At 44.6% G+C, this 23,350-nt stretch overlaps 1 protein-coding gene across 2 annotated transcripts in view; it reads left to right on the plus strand.

Moving 5' to 3' along the window:
• ptprfb (protein tyrosine phosphatase receptor type Fb) overlaps positions 1–23,350 on the plus strand; it is a 174,055-nt gene that overhangs the window by 115,130 nt on the left and 35,575 nt on the right. For both annotated transcript variants that reach the window (XM_083991830.1, XM_083991829.1), the window contains exons 12-18: positions 532–725; positions 10,663–10,780; positions 12,220–12,792; positions 13,589–13,689; positions 14,355–14,602; positions 16,329–16,407; positions 17,655–17,882. In XM_083991830.1, the coding sequence (XP_083847956.1) occupies positions 532–725; positions 10,663–10,780; positions 12,220–12,792; positions 13,589–13,689; positions 14,355–14,602; positions 16,329–16,407; positions 17,655–17,882 (1,541 nt within the window). The remainder of the gene's footprint in view (positions 1–531; positions 726–10,662; positions 10,781–12,219; positions 12,793–13,588; positions 13,690–14,354; positions 14,603–16,328; positions 16,408–17,654; positions 17,883–23,350) is intronic.

Raw genomic sequence — 23,350 nt, forward strand, 5'->3', positions numbered from 1 at the left:
TCTGTTCTGCACATTAGAAGTGGAGCAGAACTCTCCCTCTCTCCGTTTCTCTGGTTCTTCTCCCTCTTTTTCTCACCCGTTCCTCGTTTAGTTTGCAGTGTGATAGAGAGCGGCTGCTCCTCAGAGAGAGTCGTCTATAATTAATGTGTTTGAAGTTTGCTGCAACACAGCTAATTTCATACTGGAATTAAGGGCATTACAGACATCGCTAGACCACATGCTGTCCCGCATAGGGTGTTTTGAGGACACAGTCGTCGCTGAAGGTCTCAAATTGAATAGAGATGATTTTGATTCATGACCAAGTCTAGTATAACTTCTTTCAACGAAGCACCCGAGTCAATAAAAAACTCAGGAGTCATTATTTTGATAGTTTTTGGCTCCTCATCACAAAACACACTGAACTGAGGAAAAAACCTGAGCTCAGCACAATTTAAGTCTTTCCACCCTTCCTCTCAAAATGTCTGTCTCACTCTTGCATTCTCCTTTCCCTCCCTCTCTCCACCTTTTTTTTTTTTTTTTCGTGGTTTCCAGTGCCAGGAGCGCCCCCCAGGAAGCTGGAGGTTGAAGTCATCAACTCCACCGCCATCCGGGTCACCTGGAAGCCCCCCCTGCAGGTAAAGCAGCACGGGCAAATCCGAGGATACCAAGTCATCTTCTCCCGGCTCGAGAACGGCGAACCTCGAGGCCAGCCGAACATCATGGACGTCACTTTGCCAGAGGCGCAGGTACTGGATGATGTCTTTCTCTGTCCAGTCTTTTCTCTGTCTCACTTTCACTGTCTACGGCTGTGTTGTGATCATTTCCCATTATTTTCATTCTCCACCGCTCTCCTGTTCTCTTCCATTCTCCGACTTCACACTTCATTTCCCCCATACCGAGTGACACACATGGAATTTTCTTTCTGCCGACTGCAGAGCCCCCCCCCCCCCCCCCCCCCCCCCCTCTTTTTTTTTTCATCCTTCTCCACATGTGACATTCAACTCTAAATTGGTACCCTGCTCCCACAGCTTTGGATTAGCTGTCATAACAAGATCCATTCTAATTCTACAGTAATAACTATTAAATATTTTATATGTGTTACATCAGGATGGGGCTTAGTGGAATCAATGCACCTCTCTTTGCGGTTTTAGCAGTAATACATATGCACTGCCTTGTTACCATGTTTATAAATCAGAGTTATTTTTTTGACGCCGCCCTGTACACATTAATGCATGCTGCTCCGAATCGCCGAAAGCTCTGCGACACGAGATGGATGAGAGATTGTAATCCTTAAGAGGGATTCAGAGATTCATGAATATCTTAAAACCAAAAAAAAAAAAAAACCCACTCTCACTTTTCCCGCTCTTTGGGAGAGGAGCGACCAGCTTAAGAGCCTCCTTCTGATTGTTTGCCAGGAGTAACATTTGCACGAACACGCATTCACTCGCACCCTTGATGGCCTCCAACAAAAACATCGAATTTGAACAAGTAAGCGCTCCCCGGCCGCAGGAACACCACAAAAAAAATCTGAGCAGCCTTGCATGTGTCTCTGAGCAGTATTTGCTGATAAGTGCTGAGCAGCGGCATTTAGGGAGACCAGCTGGTTGCTGGTTTAGTTCTCAGGCAGTGCACACTCCAGTGTCCTTGAGTGGAGCTATTAACCCTCATTTGCTTTGGCAAACACTCCACCGTCTTAAGTCTTATCATTACAGAAGAGGAGTCGCTGTCAAAGTCACCTTGATATGATGTGTCAAATGTGGCACATCCCAAGTGATGCTAAGTAGCAGCTTGTGGATCCTAGTCATGTCACAGGGCATTCAGTGATAAATACATAATGAATAGTTTCTGTGGTTGTCACGCCACCCAAGCGGCCCATCCCACATGGGACTGGAAGGCAATTTCTAAACATAAATTAACATTAAGTTAAGTTTGACAGCCCTGGATAACTGTATAGCGGAGGCTCGGACTGATACTTGACTACAGAGTCTGCCTTCAATTCAGAAACACAGTCCAACACCTTTGTTTTACAGCACTAGTTCCTGGCAGCTCTTGCTGACAGTTCATAGTTATCTGACCGTGTACAAGAGTGTCTGACAGCCGGGGCATCGTTTGGTCTGGACCAGGAGAAAAAAACATGGTGGCTGCTTGTCTTCCTGTTTTCTTCATGTTGACATGTTCGGCGTGACTTTGTTTTGTGTTATGAAAACTGAACTGAACATGACCCTACTTGTTGTGCAAACAATACTCCCCGCCATGTCTCATTTGTGCCAGGTTCACACAATAAACACAAAGACACACAGCAATTTGGCGCTCAGGATAGCTCTCATGTTCCAGTTTGGTGTCCAGGGCACTTCTCAAACTCGCCGTCCCCTCCCTGGCAGAAACAACAGGATTTCTCCTCCCTCCTCCCTGTGCCTCTCAATTTCTCCCTCCCTTTCTCTCGTGGCCTCCCTTTGCATACTGTCTGGGAAGCCGGTTGAGCAATTACCAGAGGCTTGCGTGCAGGTTTGTTACCCTTGACGGAGTCACCTCGACAAATTGTTTTCGATGAGACACTGAGAGGTTAGCCTGCACAGACCTGCCCAGACGCTATTAAAGACCACACAGTCAGCCGGCGCTCCCTCCCCGACATTCCCTGAACCGGTTTTTTTTAGAACAATCCCTGCTTTCTCGCACGTTTTTCCATTCACGTATCCCGACAGCAAGTGGAAAAAACAACGCAGATAACATGAGCTAACATGCTCAGTGTTTAGATCAACCTTGTAGTAGGCGTTCCAGCTGGCTGAGAAGAGTTCGTGACTCATCCTAGACTCATGCAAATCCGTCAAAGGCACACCTGTAATTGATGATGAAAAAAAAAAACAATTTTCTTCTATCTTGGCACATCCCTTACTGTTTCTCTCAAGAATTTGCCTAATGTGTTGTGAAATCAGTTCCATATCCACCCTTTCACCTGCATTGGATGCATAGTAAGCCTGCCAAGAGGGAAACGGGAAAAAAAAAAAAATCCAGGTCTTTCCAGTACTCACAGCGTGGCACAACCTCACGTTAGACTTCAGTCACAAATCTAAGATGATTGCAGATCCCTCCAATATCGCGATCACCTCTCCCCGTCTCTTTGTCTTTCTGTTTCTGGCTACTTCTCTCTTCTTCACCCTCTCTCAGGGTTAGCTGAAACGCCGGGGGGAGAGCTAGGAGAGCTTGCCTGTGCGTGGGCGGTTTAAGCGCCTCTTTTCTTTTCAAGCAGAAGCCCACACAGCGCCCTCATTTCCCTACTAAATTTAAACCAGAGGCCATGGTAACAGTGGGATGTAATCGACCCCTTTCCAGCCATATTTCTGTCAGGAAAGTGGCCTGAACCTGAGTGGGCAACTCCACACCACATAGCCTGCTGCATCACTATGCACTCACAGCAACCTCTAGGCTCCTGCATTTCATATAAGCATCAATACAACCTGCTAGAAAAAAAAGACATGATTGAGCTTGAAGTCATTAGCCGCCGTCTGTGCTTCTATACATTTTTCTGCACACTTCTACCTTCCTGCACAAGTTTGCCTTTATTCAGCACTACTTTTCCAGGTTCATTTTATTTGACCGCTCATGCGTTTTTTGTGGTGTGTGTCAGAGAGAGTGTGTGTGTGTGTGTGTGTGCAAGCAAGTGAGGCAATGCTTCACTGCCTCTGTGGCCTTCACTGCCTCAGATTGGAGTTGAATGGGAATCGAAAAAAAAAAAGAGAAAAGAAGCACCTCAGCCCGCTTCACTCCATCAATCATGACAGCTCCTTCTCTTCCACATCACTCGTTCCCCCCTCGTTCCCATTTTTATAGCCTCACATCTCAGCCCATGTCATCACATTTGCATTCACCCGCCTGCAAATTATACCGCTCCGTTTCCACAAACGACGCTTATCAGCAATGATGTGTTTTCAGCTTGCGTTGGCATTCGAAATATAAATGGGGGATAATTTATAATTCTCCCATGGATTTAAGCAGAAAGCAAAAGAAGTTGCGATAGAAAGGGATTAAGCCCAAGATGAGATAGGAACTCTTGCGAACCTTAATGTGCTAGCTGCTCTGTTGACATAGTGAGTGGAGACGACGGTAAACAAATTAAGCAATTAGGCACGTCGCAAACTGTTATTCATGGAGTTAAGTAGCAGCTGTTCTTAAATGGTACTCTTCATTGCCCCGCTACGTCAGGGAGAGCATTAGGCAGCAAGTTTTGATGCTCCATGTGTCTCAACCAGTCACAACTGGGACCATATAGAGGCCTAGCCCATGCTTCAGTTAGCCGGCTGGTGATAAAGACCCATCCACAGGGAGCGGGGCGGAGAAGCTGGGTCTTTTGTCTTTTCATATGCCAACAGTCAAAGGAGGATGATGAACACGGTCTCTCCAGTGCACAATGGATCAACAGCGTGTGCTGCTCATTCCCTGTGTTTGCGAAAGTCTGGAGAAGAAGGCAAAGATGGACGAGCAGGAATCCCCGGCATAATGTTTTGTCTTAAAGGGCATGTGTCTGCTTTACAAATGTCATGGTCCTCAGCCTCAAAAAAATATATCTCAATATATTGAAACTGCTCTCTTATCATGAAGCACTTTGGACTCTCTCCTTTAATGAGTGCTAAAAAAATGTTTTATTATTATTATTATCAATAATAATTAGGTCTTATTATTGTGATATTTACTTTCAGTGGAGATTAGCTGGTATCAAAGTATTTACGATACCTACAATGTACTATAAATATGTAAATGTGATTTTTTTTTTAACAATATTGGACTGTGATTCCAATTTCTAAATTAAATTTAATTCCAGTATTTAAAGTCTACAGGTTTGTACCAGGTCAGTTTAAAGAAATTATTGCAGTTTGTGCCCTTTCATGCTGTCATTCAAGACAGATGTGAGCAGATGTTTGTAGGTTTTGTGTGGAGGAGGCTCTTCATTTCTCTGTCATTCTTGAAAACAAACGTTCTGTTCAATAAAATGTCTTCTCAGCAGGGAGTAAATCACATGTGATATTGGACTGATGACTCCTAATGTTTCTGCTGACTTGAACTAAATTTAGCTTCACACGGTGGCCAGGCACTGTGCTGCTGAATTAGCGAAACCAACTAAATTTCAGTCACCTCCGTTGAATTAGAGTGGCGACAGACAATTCAGAGGTCACTGAACCCTGTCAAAACCAAAACGATCAAGCTCAGAGCTGCCACTAGAGGTCAGTGTAATGAACGTTGCTTTGTAATTTGGATGAACCGACACTCTGACTCAAACTCTTGGCGGCTGAACACAGTTTGCAAACTGTTGCAGCCTCATCTCTTGTCAATCCCCATCCTCTCCTCTCCCCGGTGCTTCTCCGTTCACCAGCAGCTGTCACAATAGCAACGCGCGCTAATGATCAAATAGAAATGTTTTCCATCATCATTCGATTCCTCACCCAACAACACCGCCCCCCTCCCTCCCTCCCTCCCTCCCTCCCTCCCCCGAAACCATCCATCCCCTCTCTGCTCCCCTCTTTGTCTCTCATCAGTGTCACCATTGTCATCTCTCCTGCCCCTTGTCAGCGAGGCCACCCATCAGTGAACTCCTCTGCAGTAGCTGAACTGTGGAACGAGTTGCTGGTAAACGCCAGCAGTTGCGTTCTGCATCGATGGGGTTTGATGTCACAGGGCTAGCATAGCGGCACTGGTAATAGGATTTCACGCTCAGCACCAATGGAGCCCTGCGGCACAGAATGGGCTTTCACTTCCCCCAGGAATCACTTGGCCAAGCACAGCGAGCAAGAGAACATTTTGAAAACATATTGAAATATAATGAATAAAAGGCCCTCCCTCCACTTCTGTAAGGAGAGAGGGGGGAAATACTTGAGGGATTCTACATTTGGTTTATGTCCACACTGAGATCGTTATCCTGCTGAATAGATGTGTTCTGCGATTAAGGAAGCGAGAGCTTTTTATTGGATACATAGGCAAATGAGAGACAAGGCAGTGCATCACAAACAATAATGAATTTCACCACCGCTGCTCAACCTGGTTCCAACAGTTTGTTTTATGCCATTCAACTTGTCTTCATTCCTTTTCCTTTTTACTCCTTCTCTTCCATCACACTCTCTCCTCGTGTTGTGTTTTTTCTTTTTTTTCTTTTTTTACTGCATGACTCTGTTGACACCTACATCCATCTGTCTTTTGAGCGAAAAAAAAGACAAGCGCTTTTTTTTCGCCTGCCTGTTTAGTTCAGTAGGAAGAGGGGAGTATCATGCACCCCCCGGAAATATACTTCTAACCAGTGTTTTTCTAGATTGGAAAAAATGTGTAGAAAGAGGAAGGAGAGGATGAGTTTAACTCTGAAGATTTCAGTGAAAACGATGATGAGTGATGCATAGTGGAGAACCATTTACTTGACTGTTTATCTGGCATGGGAAAGAGAAGAGTGGTCACATCAAGAAGAGTTCTATTATGATGCTTGATCCAAATAAACCTTGGTTAAACACACAACAACCTCTGTCTAGACACCTTATTTGGTATCTCCAATATTGGCGTCTTGTAATTGGTAAAAGGGTTAGGTTTGCTTACTAGCATGCCACCAACATGTGATCACTTTATGAATAGTTTTATTATGATCTCTGACCCTCAAAACATGGGTCTAGACACCTTATTTGTTCAGATATCTGCAATATTGGCTGATATATAGAGAAATTAGCGATAATGGCGGCACTAATTTGCATAAAAATGATACATGGGACATTCTGACAACTTTTTAACATAGCTCATCATTTTCTACACATTTTTTCCAATCTAGAAACACTGGTTAGAAGTATATTTCCGGGGGCTGCATGATACCCCTTTCTTTCTACTAACCTAGTTGTGTTGTCCCTGACTCATTTCTCTCCCCGCCCGGTGTCCTGTGTCTTCTCTCCCATCAGTGGAATATTGAGGAGTCCACCGAGCATGTGAGTAGCCCTCATGTGTGCTGCTGGGTTGTCTTGCAGGGCAGGCCTTCTCCCCTCTGCAGTTTTTGGGGGTGCTGTGTGTATGCTTGCGTGTGTGGATTACGAGTTCTGTGTGTGTACGTGTGTGTTCATTTCTGTGCAAAAACACTCGGTGTGAATCCTCATGATCCTCACGGCGGATCATAACCCCATCATAACCACAGCAAGAGATGTTTGTCCTAATGAGTCCTGGTTTTTATATTTATGTGTATGTGTGTGATGTTGTCCGAGAAATACAATAACCACAGAGCATGAGGATTTTCTCCACTGATGATTGCATACAAGTCTAATATTTCAACATTTTACCATAAAACAAACTTGTAGTAACAGCTGGGCATTCACTCGGATCTGAGGCACTTACTACGGCGAGCATACAGAGCTCCCCCCTCCCCCTCCCCATCACTGAGCGTACAGTGCAGTCAAAAGGCTGTGTGTCACTATCCCAGTGTGCTGCTGACATTAATCAGGCTCGCCTAACCTGCTGTCTCCCCTACTGTTCCAGATGACATGTCTATCTGAGGGGAGGAGCTGTGTGTTTTATCAGCTCCACACATCTCCAAGATTGCCACCAGCCTTTCATGTTCTTTTCATTTGCCTGGATGGCAGCTCACTGTTCCAGGGCTGTCACATAGCCCTTTGTTACGGCTTATTACCTCCCAGACGTAATATTGCACTAGCATAAATGCAGAGTCACTTACTGTCCCCCCCCCCCGTCAGGAATTCAATAGAAAACTGCTAGAATAACAAACAGTGTTTTCAACATGCCAGCCAGGGCAAAGAAACTGTTAAAAACAGATTAAAGCTATTCTGGCCATTTGTTTCCTTTCTTAGAGAAAGGATGTGTTAATTGAGTGGCCAATTATCACGTGTAAAGGTTGATGGATAATAGTTCTTTGTTGATGAATTCAACCTAGAGATGTTTTTTTTTTTTCTTCCTTTATAAGTGAGCCATCAGGATGCAAACAGATCATTTTTTCTTTATTTGCTAACACTTCGTTAAACAGAAATCTGGTTGCACAGCACACATGGCCAGATTCCTCTAGCTACACCCACATAGCATGAGTCAGGCTTGCCTCCTCTCCCTCTCCTCTTAACGTGCTGATTAACACCTGACAGACGCAGAGCTAGACGCTGTCACAGGAAGACATCTGTTCACACGTCTTTATTATTTCTTTAGCAGCCATGTTTAGGCAATAGCAGCCTGTGTGCCAGGTAACTAATGTGGTGTGACTGGCTACAGGCAGATGTCAAACAGAAAAATAAATAAATAAAATAAAACATTAGCAGCATCTTTTGTTGACCCATAGCCTGCACACAGAAATTACAATTTAAAGTTGTTGTTTTTTAAATTTTTCAGATAGTGATGGCGTTTGAAATGCAAACGACACGCAGAGCACGTTAAATGTTGTGCTTAAGTGGGAAAAAAAAAATTATCCGAAGCAAGTATGTTTGTTTTAACAATGCTGCCCGTTTTACCCCAGGCATTTTCTATCCTAGTGGGAATGGTGGTGCAGGGAGCCTTGCAGAGAAGAATCCATTTCTATAACTAGTTGACTTGATAATCTCTGTAATGCCCTTTGGTGCTGCTCTAAGCATTTGCTCTGAAGGAAACTTTGAAGCCTCGCTTTTTCTATCTTCTGCTGAGTTTCAAAAGTGCTACTAGACCCAATTCGACCTTGCCAGAATAGGGGGGAAAAGAGATCTCTGCGGCTGCCACTGCTGAGACTGTTAAAGCCATTTTGTATGATTAAAGTAATGAGACTTCCTCCATAAAGTTAAAATGGTTTTATGATACAGTAATTTAGCATTTTCCTCCCCGTCTCTCTTAAAAAGCTAGTATGGGAGCACCAAATGTCCCTTAAAGAGAGGGGCAGTAAAAAAGCATTGTCAAACAGAGCTGGCTTATATAGACAGTTAAATGTTCTTCTATGGTTAGGAAATTAAAACTTCATTAGTTGGAGAAACAGCATTAGGGCAAAGCCGTATAACATCCCGAGAGTGCGAGAAGTTTGCGGGGAGTTCCGTCAGGAAGGCTTGTAGGCATCGTCGTATTCGTCCTCTCAGTGGCCCCAGTCAGAGGCAGACAGCTCCAGCATGTGTGCTCAAGCCGCAGGCATTAATTTGTTCTTCGTATCGAGTGTGTGCTCATGTCTGGGTGTATCATAGTGTGTGTGTGTGTATGTGCGTGTGTGTGCACATGTGTACATCTACGGTGTGTCTGTATGTGCGTGCATACTCAAAAAGTGTGTGTTTATATATACATCGGTGAGTATGTGCATTCACGTATGTATGTGTTTGTATGTCTGTTTACATATGTGCTTTGTTCCAGCTCAGAGAGTGTTTAATTCCAGAGTGTGTGGGTGTGTGTTTGTTTTATTCAGACTGATGCAGTCTGGTGAAGTGAGTGCCAGCACTGCAGCAGGTTACCAAATAACAGTGTGTTACCTCAGTTGTTTGCTGTTTTCCTGACTGTTTGTTCCTGACTGTTGAGTTACTGATTTGTTCAACCACTGTGTGTCTGTGTTCCTGTGCAACGCTGTTGAACATCTTAATGAACAGCTCTATGATCATGGGATTCCAGGGGATAAAAAAGATATACCAATATATCTAAAGAGTATAAATATGTCTGATGTTTATTTATCTGTAAGATTTAATTCAAAGAGTTTGAACAGTATGTCCCACAGTCACAACTGTACCGTTCTGTGGGCTTTTGCTCTTACTGCTGTGTAGTGATGATCCTAAAATCCTCTGGGTATAATCTCGTGCTTATCCATGCAGCAGACATGAACACTGACACACTGGTGATGTTCTGGTTCATTTGGTTGGTTTGTTGGTTAATGGGTTCAGTGTGTGTGCCTTACGACCGGGTGCAGGAGTTTTTCTTGACAAAGAAAAGTTCCTGCTCCTGTTTGTGTGCCTTTGCTGTTCAATGCTTAAAATGTTTTGTTTCCTGTTTATCTCAAAGGAGGTTAAATCGAAAGCAACTGGACTTAGTTATTTGTCTAGGAAGACGTTTCACCTCTCATCCAAGAGGCTTCATCAGTTCATGTACGTTCATCTGACCAGGCTGGGACTGGTCCAACTAACTGGTGTGGAGACCCAGTTAAGGCTGATGATGTCACTGGTTCCCTTTTGTGCTCCAAGTGCCAACGACAGTCGTTAAGTGACTGTCTTTGGTGGAAAGTTGGTTTTGACTTCGTTAGTGCGCTATTGTGTTATAACGACAGTCGTTGGAGTCACTTGCCACTTGTGAACAGTTGTTATAATAACAACTGTTATATATAATAACAACTGTTCACAAGTGGCAAGTGACTCCAACGACTGTCGTCAGATGCGTACATGAACTGACGAAGCCTCTTGGATGAGAGGTGAAACGTCTTCCTAGACAAATAACTAAGTCCAGTTGCTTTCGATTTAACCTCCTTTGAGATACTATGACCTGGACAAATGAGAATATGCACAGACTTTCCTGTTTATAGGCAAATTGATCAAGAAACTACAAGTGGATGGAGAAGGGGGTTTAATCTTATAATGGTTTCTTTTGGTGTTGTGTGTTTGTTCAGGGGCTCGGCGCTTGTGTGAAAGGGTTTTTTTTTGGTTTATTTTTGGGGGGACGGGTTTGTTTGCCTCCGAGGCGGCCTCGTTATTCTCATTGATTCATTTAACCCTTGACCTTGTGATTTCTTCATTTCTGCAGGAGGCCATCATTGGTGGACTGCAGTCGGAGACCATGTACTCCGTCACCGTGGCAGCGTACACCACCAAGGGAGATGGAGCTCGTAGCAAAGCTAAAGTCATCACCACGACAGGAGCAGGTCAGAGTGGGTTTTATCAGGGTTATCGAGGAAAACATGAGATATATGCTACTGTGACCCCTCAGGCTTGAGACTGATAACCTCTGTCTCCCTCATCAGGGTTTTTGCTGGCTCAAAATGAGACGGAGGTGCTACCATCCTGATCATGTGCACACATGTGCATGTGCACTGTGCCTTCAGATGGCTTCGTATTTTACAAGCAAAATATTTCACTTTTAAGTTCTAGTTAATTTAAGAGTAATTTTGGGATTTCTAAATAACCAATGATACTTTAGATATGTCATATTATGCATTTTTAATAATAGCATCATAAATTCAATGATTAATTGAAAAAAAAATCATATACAGATCCCTCAAATCAAAATGTTCTTCTCTACAAGAAACCATTGCTGCCTTTATGTCACATTTAGAAATTCACTTAGTCTATCTAAAATAGTTTAAACCTGCACCAGTTGAATATTTTAGCAGCTAAATGAAAAAAAAAATCTGTTTGTGTTTCGCTTATGCTTTTGTCAGTCCTCCAAAATTCAGATTTACTCAACACACAAACTGTAATTAGGAACCAGGAGGATTTGTAGTTTAAAATGTCTTAGGGGAAGTTAAATAAAGAGCAAAGTAAAAAATTAAGGCTGTGTTGTGTTAATAAACTCAGACTAATACACAGAATGGACAAATTTTCCGCATCTCATCAGCAACATGGATTATTACTTAACTGGCTGTGTTAATCAAGTGATATCCACACAGTTTCAACTGCACTCTTCTCCTCTCCTCTTCACAAAGTGAAGTTACATCGCTGATTAGGATGTAACGTTAATTTTGGAAACCTTTTTAAGAAGCTGGGTGTGCTTGGATGCAAAAGAAACGATATTCACCTGTTTGAACTGCCTTGAAATATCAGGGCGCTGTAGCGTGACACACTCCGTCTGTCGGGAATAAACAAACACTCTTAGGAGGAAATTCCTCGAGGAAAATTGAGGTTCTTTTCTTCTTCGGCAGTTTTAGCACTGTGCTGATTACGATACAGCCCCACCACATCTGCATAATGTCACAAGTGCAGTTGCAAATGACAGAAATCCACAGAGTGAAACGCTTGTTAGAAAATAACCCGTCAGAGTTTCTTGAAAGCTGGAGGCGGCGCGAAATGTGATGGAGGCGGTCGCCTCGTATTTCTCGTAGCAGCAAAAACCCTGACTCATTCAAAGGGGAATTATAATTAGAAAACTGTACATGACTGAAGTGTCATGCTAGTTTCAGTGGGTTGTTTCATGTATGTTGGTTTCAACGCTTACAAGAGTCATCATTAACTGCTGTTACAGAGGTACTGTATGAGCAAGCTGCCTGGTTGCAGCTGTATTAAACTGTTTCTAATGGGCCGTCTTAAATGTGAGAATTACTCGGCAACTTATTCTTTTTCTGTCTACTTCACTCTCTCATATCAGTGCCAGGTAAGCCCACCATGATGATCAGCACCACCATGGGCAACACGGCGCTGATCCAGTGGCAGCCGCCTAAGGAGATGGTAGGTGAGCTAATGGGCTACCAGCTGCAGTACAAACGCACCGACGAGGAGACGTACACCTCGCGCGAGCTGAGGAAGATCGACGACCACTACACCGTCACGGGGCTGCACAAAGGCGCCACCTACGTCTTCCGCCTCAGCGCTCGCAATCGCGCCGGCATCGGCGAGGCCTACATAAAGGAGATCGGCACCACGGAAGACGTGCCCTCGGGCTTCCCCTTCAACCTGCAGGTGACGGGACTCACCCAGGCCAGCACCCAGCTCACCTGGGAGCCGCCGCTGCTGGCCGAGAGGAACGGCAAGATCGTCTACTACATGGTGGTGTACAGGGACATCAACAGTCAGCAGAACAGCACCAACCGCACGTCCGACACGCACATGACCATCCACGGCCTTAATCCTGACACCACCTACGACATCCGCGTCCAGGCGTTCACCAGCAAGGGCGGCGGACCCCTCAGCCCCAGCATTCAGAGCAGGACCATGTCGAACGGTAGGACAACAAGTACTGCCACAACACATGGCAAACATTTATATGTCAACACAGCACAGGTATTTGATTTGAAAACATACAATCAAGGTCACAACTTCAGGCACGAACTCGCACACAACACGTGTGAGCCTACACATGAACCTGCTGCTGCTGTGAACAGGCTCCTTTTTCTGTCTTTATCAGTGCCACATCTTTCTCATCTACCACTCAGTACTGTACAGGCCTGTGTTTATTGATTTATAGAGTACTAATCTCATTACACGCTGCAGTCACATTACCATGCCTCCTCGTCCTCCCCTTTCACACGGATCTGAAGCGTACCCAGCATGTACCTCCTCATGCATTTTATAATCTTATAAATGTAAGATTTCTTATTTATAACCACTTGTGCGTGATGCTCATTTTCAGAACACGTGTTGCCACTCCCCCTGCACTGTATATGTTCCTGGGTAATCACACTGATCTCGGGCCTGTTGCATATGTCTTGTGGTGAATAGTGGTGTAATAGATGTGATAGGCTTAGGGAGATGAAGGCTATTTTTATATGATCCTTTACAAGCGTGAATGAGATTGTTGATGTTCTTTGAACCGCCACCCCCCCCGTCTCCCCCCCACCCCCACCCCCGTGGCTTGTCAAGTTTGGTCATAAGGTATCGGTGCGGAATACGTTCATGTTGTTAACTGAGGGGGATACTTGCTGTACAGTAGTGTGAAATTGAATTACACACAGAGATTATAGTTTGTGGTGTACACGATGTCTTTCTCAAGATAATAATCAAAGGATTTCCCACCCTAGATTTTCCCACCCTAAACTTTGGTGTCAAAGCTGTCATGAAAACATCTGTCCTCCTCACCTGGGATTTGCCAGCGAACTACAAACCCCAAATGCCTTTTAAGGTGAGTGCCAGCAAGGAAACAAGTCCCCATGCACATGTTCATGCACAGTTAAAAAAAGGATTTTCACCCAGCACACAATTTACGTGTAAGTAATACTCATAACTGTAAGGCAAAAATGTATTATTCAACCACACAGCTCTTATTCTGTTGGAAAACTGGCATTGTTACTTCAGCACCATGTATGATATGTACCACTCTTATCTTTGTACATAATGTAACATAATTGTATCACAGTACAACACTGTAAGGTGTTAACACTTCCACCAGGGTGTGATGTAGTGACTTTGCCTATTTGCTCTGAAAAATGTGAAAAAAACAAATTCATGCCCATTTATGAGCTGTAATAATCTGTCAAAATGATATTATATCAATTCCCACCCTGTGGTAATGGGACAAAGACAATTTGAAGTGTAAAAAAACCCTATTGGATATGCACCAATAGGCAAGTGTGGTGCTGAGATACATGAGATGAGGTGCCAGATTAGATTGGTACCTCCCTGAGGACTAGACAGCTTTTTCTTTTGTCTGTGTGTGTGTGTGTGTGTTTGTGTGAGGACAGAGTATTGTATTTGTCCGAATGATATGATGTGCTTGCTTTGCTTGTACGCTTGCTACCGTAAACCATAACTCCTTTTTTCTACCGCTTTTCTCTCGTGTGTTCACAGATCTTGTACAACCAGCAAAGCGTGGAAGTGCAGGGAACTCTGAAGAGGAAGCTGATCACGCAGCTGCAGCCAGACACAGACTACTCTTTTGTGCTGACGAGCCGGGGCCACATTGCTGGGGGTCTGCAGCAGCAGGTGTCCATCCGCACTGCCCCTGACCTGATCAAGACTAAGCCCAGCACACTTCAGGCTCTGGAAGGCAAGATGACGATCAACCTGCCCATGGTTCAGAGAACCACTCGTGTCAGGTCAGTGCCGAGGAGACACGATGGAACGAGCGCACAAGGCACACAACTCTGACTCACAGCTGAAGCCACCAGCGGATCATGGCTGCTGCCAACCCGCAGACCTTTTAATTAACAGAGGGGATATTGTAGCTTCATTTGTATTTGACTCTTGGCTGCTGCAAAGACTAAGGTTTCCTTCAAGGATCAGTGAAGTGTCTTCTTGTAGTCCTCTCAGGCCACCTTTAAATTTAGAGGGAGATAATCAGCCACTACATTAAGACAGGTGACTGTTTTTATTGCTGTGGGTTGAGTTTATGCTGAATCAGCATTAGTGAGTTTTTAGTTTAAATTTCTTTCCATGGTTGAAAAATACAGTTACATCACCTGTTTTAATGTTATGGATGATCAGTGCATATTATCAACACAAACCCACAGTGTGGACTAACAATATGGTGACTTTAACTCCATACAAATTAAATTAATACTGCAAATAAATGATGAATAAATGATTTTCACTGGAGAACTAATATGACTGTGAAAACTGAGCAGCATTTTTAACAGCAACAACAACGCTTAGGGGCATTCTTGTATCTGATCACTACTAAACCTATTTAGAAACTTTAAACTGCGACTTTTAGACTCAGCCAACTTTATGACACAGCAGCTGATGATAATCGAGACTTTCAAGAGCAGGTCAAGCTACATTAACTTTTGACTCAAATTGTTAAGAGCTGAATTGTATCTGACCCTGACAACTAAAGTATTTCCTTAAGATACACACAAACACATACATATGCACACACACACACACACACACACACGCACACACACACACATGCACAGACAAATCTGAGAAGGGAGAGTGCACAGAGTTGATTGGTAAAAAGATTACAGGGCTGTCAATGCTGGCCAAGCTCCAGCACAGATTGACAGGCAACGAGCGCAGGTGATTGGGGATGGGAGAGGGGATGTGTGTGTGTGTATATGTGTGTGTGTGTGTGTGTGCGTGAGAGGGGAGGTTAGGAGTCTTGTTATACATGTCTTCTCCCACTCCCAGACTTGACTGACTGTTGAATCACAGAGTGGGGGCCTGGAGAAAAGGGGAGAGGAGCAGCTGCTTTGGCTGTCAGCAGCAGCTGATTTTACAAGTGGCTGGATGCTGCAGTGGGGGAAAAACTTTGAGCTGAGAGAAGATAGAGTGGGGGTGAACACCGGAGAGTCAGCGAGAGAGAGAGAGCCAACACATGAATAAACACGTACACAGATGTTTCTACATTGTGTACACACACAAGATTGCGCCACCATTCATTACCTAACTCCTGACTTTGACCCCAAACTCCTAAATGTCTTTCTAATGTCTTTCTTTCCTCTATTTTTGGTCTTATGCGATGATAGCAATAAAAGAACACACACACAAATGGTCACATAGCTGGTGCTATTAACCTAAGGAATCCTATGGGGATTGCATTTAACTGAAGGCTCCTCTCACTGGGATAGTGTTTGTTCCAGTCTGCATGGCAGATGTTCTTAGTGATTAGCCATTAATTGGAGAAGGCAGTGCCAGTCTGCTGGTGTTCGACCTTGGTTGGACCCGCTTGTGTAGCACTTAAGTTTTGAATTCTGCCCAGCACACCTCACCGCGAAAGTATGTCTTTCTGAATGTTATTAATGTGCTTGGCCCACTTTGATCTCAGCGTGTACGTCTTCAGTCAGTCTGTCTTAACACAGGCTTTATTTCTCTTGGCAGGTGGTACTACATTGTGGTGGTGCCGGTATCCCAGTCAGCGCGGCAGTGGAAGAATCCAGACGAGATGAACCTGGATGAGGTGAGTGCCAGCCGGTGGTTGATTGGCTAATGTGCCAGGTCACGGGTTACCGATAACATCTTGCGTTCCAACTGGGTAGGAAGTCACTGGTTGCAGCTAATTAGCTCTACCCTCCTGGGCTTAGGGGGGGGAGGGAGGGGTGGGGGTGTCAGGGCAGAGAGAATTTAAACAATGACTCACTCGAGCTGGTGGGGAGTGTCCTGATTGGATGCCAGGTTTGCAGACAGAACCGATCTGCTGAATCCAACAGTCTGATTGTGGCGAGAATAATCTCAAATCTTGCACAACTACTGATGTAGATGTAATGCGAGCTTTATTTTTATAGCTCAGTTGAAAACAGCAGTGCTCTACCTCCATGATTTTTCTGTACAGTCAGGGTTTACCAACTCCAAACAAAGTTTTATATAAGGTATTCAAATGAGGGCAAAGATTTATGACTGCGTTATTATTCTATTGAATAAAGGTCGTCCTTGCCCATGAGGGAATTTAAGCTAAATGACATGCCTAAACATTAATAGCATAATTTTAAAGTAAACTGCGAGGCTCGCTGGTTTGGATCGCTATTGTTCAAGCTCCGTGTTGGCATAACAGAAGAGAGGGAGAGAGATGGAACTCCATGAGTCATTAAACACTGAGCAGGCCATTGTCTCCTCCCTCCAACATAATGATTTAATAAAGCTACATCTGGAGCAGCACGAGACATCACTGACAGAAAACAAAATGCTGCTGAAAACACAGTGCCGCAGTGCTGTGTGCTCTTGCTCATTTATTAACCAGGCTGGCACTGATGCTGAGATTGTGTGCTGGAGCAAGTGCTAATTGCTCACTTCGTAGCTTGGCTCCATTGTTTGCAAAGTTATATCACTGAGCAAAGGGCATTTTAGTTGTGTGGAATCATTATCTCTTATTTTCTGGGATGGTGTTACCAGACCTGTACATACAGTGTAGTGTGAATTGTTTTTTGTGTTTTTGTTTTTTCTAGATTTTATGAGTTGATGGGTTGTGGGCATAAATTAGTTGGGATTTTTTTTCCTGCAGAAACCACAAAGTTTTTTTGTTTTGTTTTTTCCCCAAAAAGCGGTTTCTCTTAAGACTTAGCCACTGACCTCATGTCACCATATGATGCAGTGACTTGAATCTCTCTACTACATTTTCTTGCTTTCTTCTTTGAAGGGAGATCAGAGGTCGTGTCCTTACTCTTAACTTACTTACTCTAACTTAACCTTCGCTTTCTCCATTTTCAACAGCTGCTTGAGTCCAGTGAAGGCCCTGTCCTGCGGCGCCGACGTCACCTGGACTCCTCCAAGCCTTACGTTGCTGCCAAATTGGCCTCACTACCTCCCACCTTTATTCTGGGCGACGAGACGAGGTACAACGGTTTCTACAACAAGCCCCTGACCAGTGGGCAGGAGTACCGCTGCTTTGTCCTGGCTGTACTTCGATCTGAAAAGACAACAGACAACCCTGCTAATTACGTAAGAGACACACACACACATTAAGTAAAACTTCCATTTACTGTGTAAAGACAGACAATTATTCTCTCGTGCAGCATGCATAGTTTTTTTTCACTTTCTGAGCAAACACAATCTCCTGGATTTGTTTTGTTAAACCGAGCCCGTTCTGTATATTTGTACATGTCACATTTTCTGTCTTTTCTTTGGGATAAATTACTTAAGTTTATCACCTAAAAAATGGCAGCATCAAGCCTGTTATTGCCATTTACCCTTTATTACAGCTGCCTATAAAGGTAATTGCACTTTGTCCTAAAACTCCCTTATCGGTCAGCAATGACATCAGAGATGCAGTTTCCTGATCCAGCGTGCCCCTGTACAGACGGCTTCAAAGTTCATGTACAAGGCTTTAAGTGGAGGCCCTCTACTCTGGTCAGACAGCATGAACATGGAGGACTGGCCCTCCATTGGACGGTCAGGAGTAAACTTCACAGCAGGAAGAATGAGAGTCTGCAATTGCTCTGGGCTTCTCCACTACCCCGCAACATGCATATTCAGTAGCTGGGCCCTGAGCAACCAGAGGCAGAGAGAGAGAGAGCAGTCCATGTCCAAAACCAAATCCTAGACTTTTCACCTTTTTCACCATTTCTTTCTCTTCTCTCTCTCTCTCTCTCTCTCTCTCTCTCTCTCTCTCTCTCTCTCTCTCTCTCTCTCTCCCTCTCTCTCTCCTCTCTGCTCTTTTTTCTTTAGCTCAGTCTCTGCTTCTCTGTGTCTCTCTCCCTCTCCCCATCTTTCTCCACCGTGAAGAGAGCAGAGGAGATTGATTAGTGCGGCTGGAGTTAAGAGGGAGACGAGGGCCTGGTCACAGGGCCTAGGGAGTCTGTAAAGCAGGCCTGATTCCCTTGAAATGCTGCTTTAAATGTCCCTAAAGCCCCCACCAGCACCACCACCATCCCCCCCCTACCCCAGTAATCTCCCCACTTCTTCTCTCTGAGAAGGGGAGGGAGGTGCGAAGGAGGCTGTAGTGGGCAGCCACGATACACTTGACTTCAAAGGAGATGCTTAAACCCCAGTGCTGCACAACACTCTCACTGCACCTGCCAGACTCACTACGCTGGATCAGTGGCACTCAAGATTTGTCTCTTTCTGTGTACTCCCCCTCCTTCAACTGTGTAGCACCATCCCACCTTTAAACTTAATCACTCGGACTAATCAGGCTTCTCTCCTGGGCTGAGTCAATCAGTGTGTTTACCTTCACTCCACTAACCTGGTTATTGACAGAGTTTTGAACTCAATGCTAAGGAGACTTCTGCTCCTCTTAACTGGGGTAAGAGATTAACACAAACGGTTTGATAAGGCCAGATCGTTACTTCCCGCAGTGAATCCAAGTCTGACTAGAACTGGAGCTGAAAAAAATGAATATGGATTAGTTCTCAGCCGAACAGCTGACTTTATGTAAAAGTTCCTTACGACAGTGTCCTCTCACTGAACCGTCAGTCCAAATGCTCTGGAAGGAAGAAAAACTCTTCAGGCTGTAGCATTGTACTGTCACGAATTCACTTAAAATATCCTTGGTTCAAAACTACAGTAGGGGGGAGGAAAGAAATCCAATAAGTGACCTGCTGTATATAATAACTACAGGATTAAGAGTAACAAGATTATTGCAGTGCATGTAAACACCTTGATTTTCTCATTTTTCCCCAATAACCTGGTTTCTTGTGTACACGTAAACCCACTGAATTCTGAGGTGGCGACTACAAGCAGGCTGTCATTGATTGCTGCACAAATCCCCCTAACCGCACTCTTTGGGAAAGTCAGACACCGCAGCAGTGTTTGTTTTTGTCACCCCCAACGCTGCGCTTGCAAATGTTTATTACCAAACACAGACGGGTACAGAAGGTAAAGCGTGCAGGGAGATCCAGCAGTTAGCAGAAGTTGCCTCGAGCCAGATCTTCACCAGACCCAGGAGAATAAGACAACAAGTACTGGAGTAAATGACTTGTATCTTTACTACACTTCCTCGCCACCACCCAAACTCCCCAAGCGTAGATCAAACAAGACCGCCAGGGTTTAATAAGTCGTCGTATATCAATGGCCACAAGCAGCCAGCAGTGGTTGGAGGGAAGAGGAGAAGGAAGGAAGGCAAAGGGGGAAGAGAGAGAGAGAGAGAAAGACGAAGAGAGTGCGCCTTCATGTCTCCCCAGCACCCAAGGCAGATAAACAAGCTGGGGGAAGTGTGAAATGGGATGATAGATGCTGGGTGTGTATAAACAGTATCATTTAATGCGAGAAGAGAGTGAGGGAGGGAGGTAGCATGAAATATTGTGTGATGTGAGAAAGAGAGGAGGGGTGGCGTTGGATGGAGGAAAAGAGGGAAGCTACATTTTTGTCTTGTGTCCTGTCCAGCCTGTGAAGCTCAGATGAGACAGAGCGAGCTGGTGGTAGAGGACGAGGTTGAGCTAATGTGTGCTTTTCTCTTGATAAGGAAGAGGTGAGCTGGTGGCGCAGAGAGAAGCCAAAGCGGGGAGAGTGCTCAAATGTGTTTACCACAGTTTTGTGTTTGCACTGCTATCCAGGCATTTATATTCTCCTCACTCTCAACAAGAATTGGCTTTGTAGCACTAATTCTGTTGGTGCTTTGGGCTCAAAACACCCCTTAACATGGAAAACCGGCTTCGTTTAAAATTTAAAAGCCTTTGACAAACAATATCAAGAGAGAATTATGAAAAAAATATGTTTTTTAGTGGATACTTAAAGCATTTTTATACCCACATTTCACCGAGGGTGGTAGAAATATACACAACATCCATGGGATTTTCCATTCAAGTGCGCTATGTCACTCTCCCCTAGAGCCTTCTCCCTCTAGTGTTGCCTCCAGATATCTGGATGCTCTGTAGTCAGACAGCCGGAGAGGGGAAAAGTGCAGATTCTGGAGCAGTGTCAGGGAGAGAGAGAGGCTGTGTGAGGGAAAAATGTCTCCATATTTCTCTGTCTTGCCTTCTTGCTCTCTCCCTCTTGCTGTCTCTCCTTATGTCATGCAACAATGAGGAGAACGCGGGCTCCTCGACTTCCCCTTGGGAGGCAGAGACAGCAGCAGATAGATAATGGGCATCTTTGCATGTTTGTTTATTTGTGCAGCGTGCACCCCTGCGGCTTATTTAAGACACTTTTGGCGAGATGTGGCTGCTAGAGGTCAACGACAAGTTGAAACAAAAGTGCCTGTGTTGCGCATAGTGCATCCTGTGCTCGGGGGAAAGCAGAGCAGCGGCCGACTGGGGAGGCTGTGTAGCCCACAGGCCAGATAGCAGACTTGATATACTGCTACTACCGTAACACCTATGCCTGAGTCTCTCTCTCCGTCTCGTCACTCTTTGCCATCTCTCATCACCCACTCGCTCTCTCTTGTTCTCTTACTCTGTCTCAGACAAACACTTACGATCGCACACACACACTCAAAGCGGCTGCAACCTAGACAAACACACACACTTGTGGAGGCTCAGAGGAGCTTGAGAAAAGGCTAAAAAAAACTGATGTCCCACATATGCTCACACGCACACACACTGTTACACACATTTGTTTACAGTTTTTACACACAATCACACTTTTTTTTCCCCCCCTTGCAGACAGATACACACACGTACCAACATGAGCAAACACTGTCTACATTCATTCACACATAATGTTTGTATATACAGTGTCTACATCCCAGTGCCTACCTCTCCGTTCTCCCCCTGTCACTATAGACGGGTGGAGACTACAACACAGTTGAATTCAGTATCTAGTCATTCTCAGTTTTCTTATAAAATCCACATAGATTTTACTTTTTAACATTTATAAGAAAAAACAACAACAACATAGTTGAGGTATGAAGGCATTTGGTGTTGACTGAGAAGCCTCTTCAGTTTGGAGTGGCTTGTCAGCACAAGCAGAAAATGAGGTCTAATCAGCATACAAGACCACATGGTGGCTGAATATTATCAAACTGCAGAGCTGAAGAGCAGGTACTTTGTTTACTTTACGCTCACACATCATTTTTCACAATCTCCTAACACTGCAGGTTAGATAGGCTGATAAAGTTAACTGGGAGATTCAAGTTATGATACTGATGTAATGCAATAGACTGAATTGTTTTACCTGGGAAAACTCTACTCGGCAAAACACTTCACTTTCTCTCCCAGTCTGCAGCTTGGTACAGCCTCTGGCTTAACCGTAGAAAAAAACAAAACACTTCACTCAATGCAAATTTTCTTACCCAATTAATACTAATTAGCTAAAGTTAAGACATTGTAATTGAGAGAAACATCAGACAGGTGGTTAAAAAATGAGAAGTCTGCTACTTCAGTCTGTTGAATACTGCTCTTTGTTTATTTAAAGATTTAGGGCTTTCCAAAGATTTTATATTTGTTGACATCTGAGCTTAAGGAATCCAGATGTTTTATTAACGTGGATCCAGCCCTACTTACCTTCATCCAAGTCGATAATGGGCACATTTATTCACACTGATTCAGGGTGGGAAACACATACACTTGCAGTCACTTTCACTGTCTTTGACTCACTCACTCTCAGGCTCACACATTCCTTCACTGCACCATCTCCCCATTGTGAACCCGCTCGGCGAGGGCAGGAGCATTAGGAGCTGCGTGGCTGAGCTTTTATCAGATGTTAGTGCCGTTCAGATGGATGATCCCAGTACTCCGCCGTGACCAACAGACAAAAAGCCCTCTATTTTTGTTGGGCCCTCTCCTCTGCTCTCGGTCTCTCTCTCTTATCCTTCTATGAAAGCACAGCTGCAGTCATTTGTTACTCTAGGAAAAAGCAACTTTTTTCCCAGGATTCCCTGCAGGGCCACATCCTACAGCCTTCTTTGGGCCCTCTCGAAGGAACAGGAAGCCTTGTGGTGTTGTCACATCAGACGCGTCCCACCGCTGTGTCGTTTCTCTTTGTTCTTAGATAATAGGTTCTTCCCTAAGGCACACAAATCAGGAGAGAAGGAGTCTCATGTGCCTGATGTGTGTATTTGTGTGTGTAAAAGACAAATGGAAAATATTTCTGCTCTAAACTACTGCTTCGGTATACAAATGTGACTCTTTTCACTTTCCCACTTGAGTTACTTTGTGTCTGGGCCTAATACTGGAGCATGCTGGTTTGCATGTACATGATTGAGGCATGCAGTAACACTCGCACGCCCGTACTGTAAATTTTACTGGCAGCTGCCCGGGAGTACAGGAGATAACAGAACTATATGACAGAGCGCAGGACTCTTTGAGCTCATCTAAGCTTATCTTTCCAATTAATATCTGCCTGTGTGCCGAAGAGCAGGCTGCTGTGCGGCTAATGATCCGGATTACTGCTGCTTGCCGCCCCGCCACTCCCGCTGCATGCTGTGAGCCCAATTCCCTTCGAGGGCTGCGATCTGTCACCCATGCCCCTCCGCACTCCCTCCTCCGCTCCCAGACCTGCATCTCCCATCACCGTTCAGTAGGAGGCACGCT

Source organism: Trachurus trachurus (genome assembly GCF_905171665.1).
Source record: "Trachurus trachurus genome assembly, chromosome: 17".
Taxonomy (NCBI): domain Eukaryota; kingdom Metazoa; phylum Chordata; class Actinopteri; order Carangiformes; family Carangidae; genus Trachurus; species Trachurus trachurus.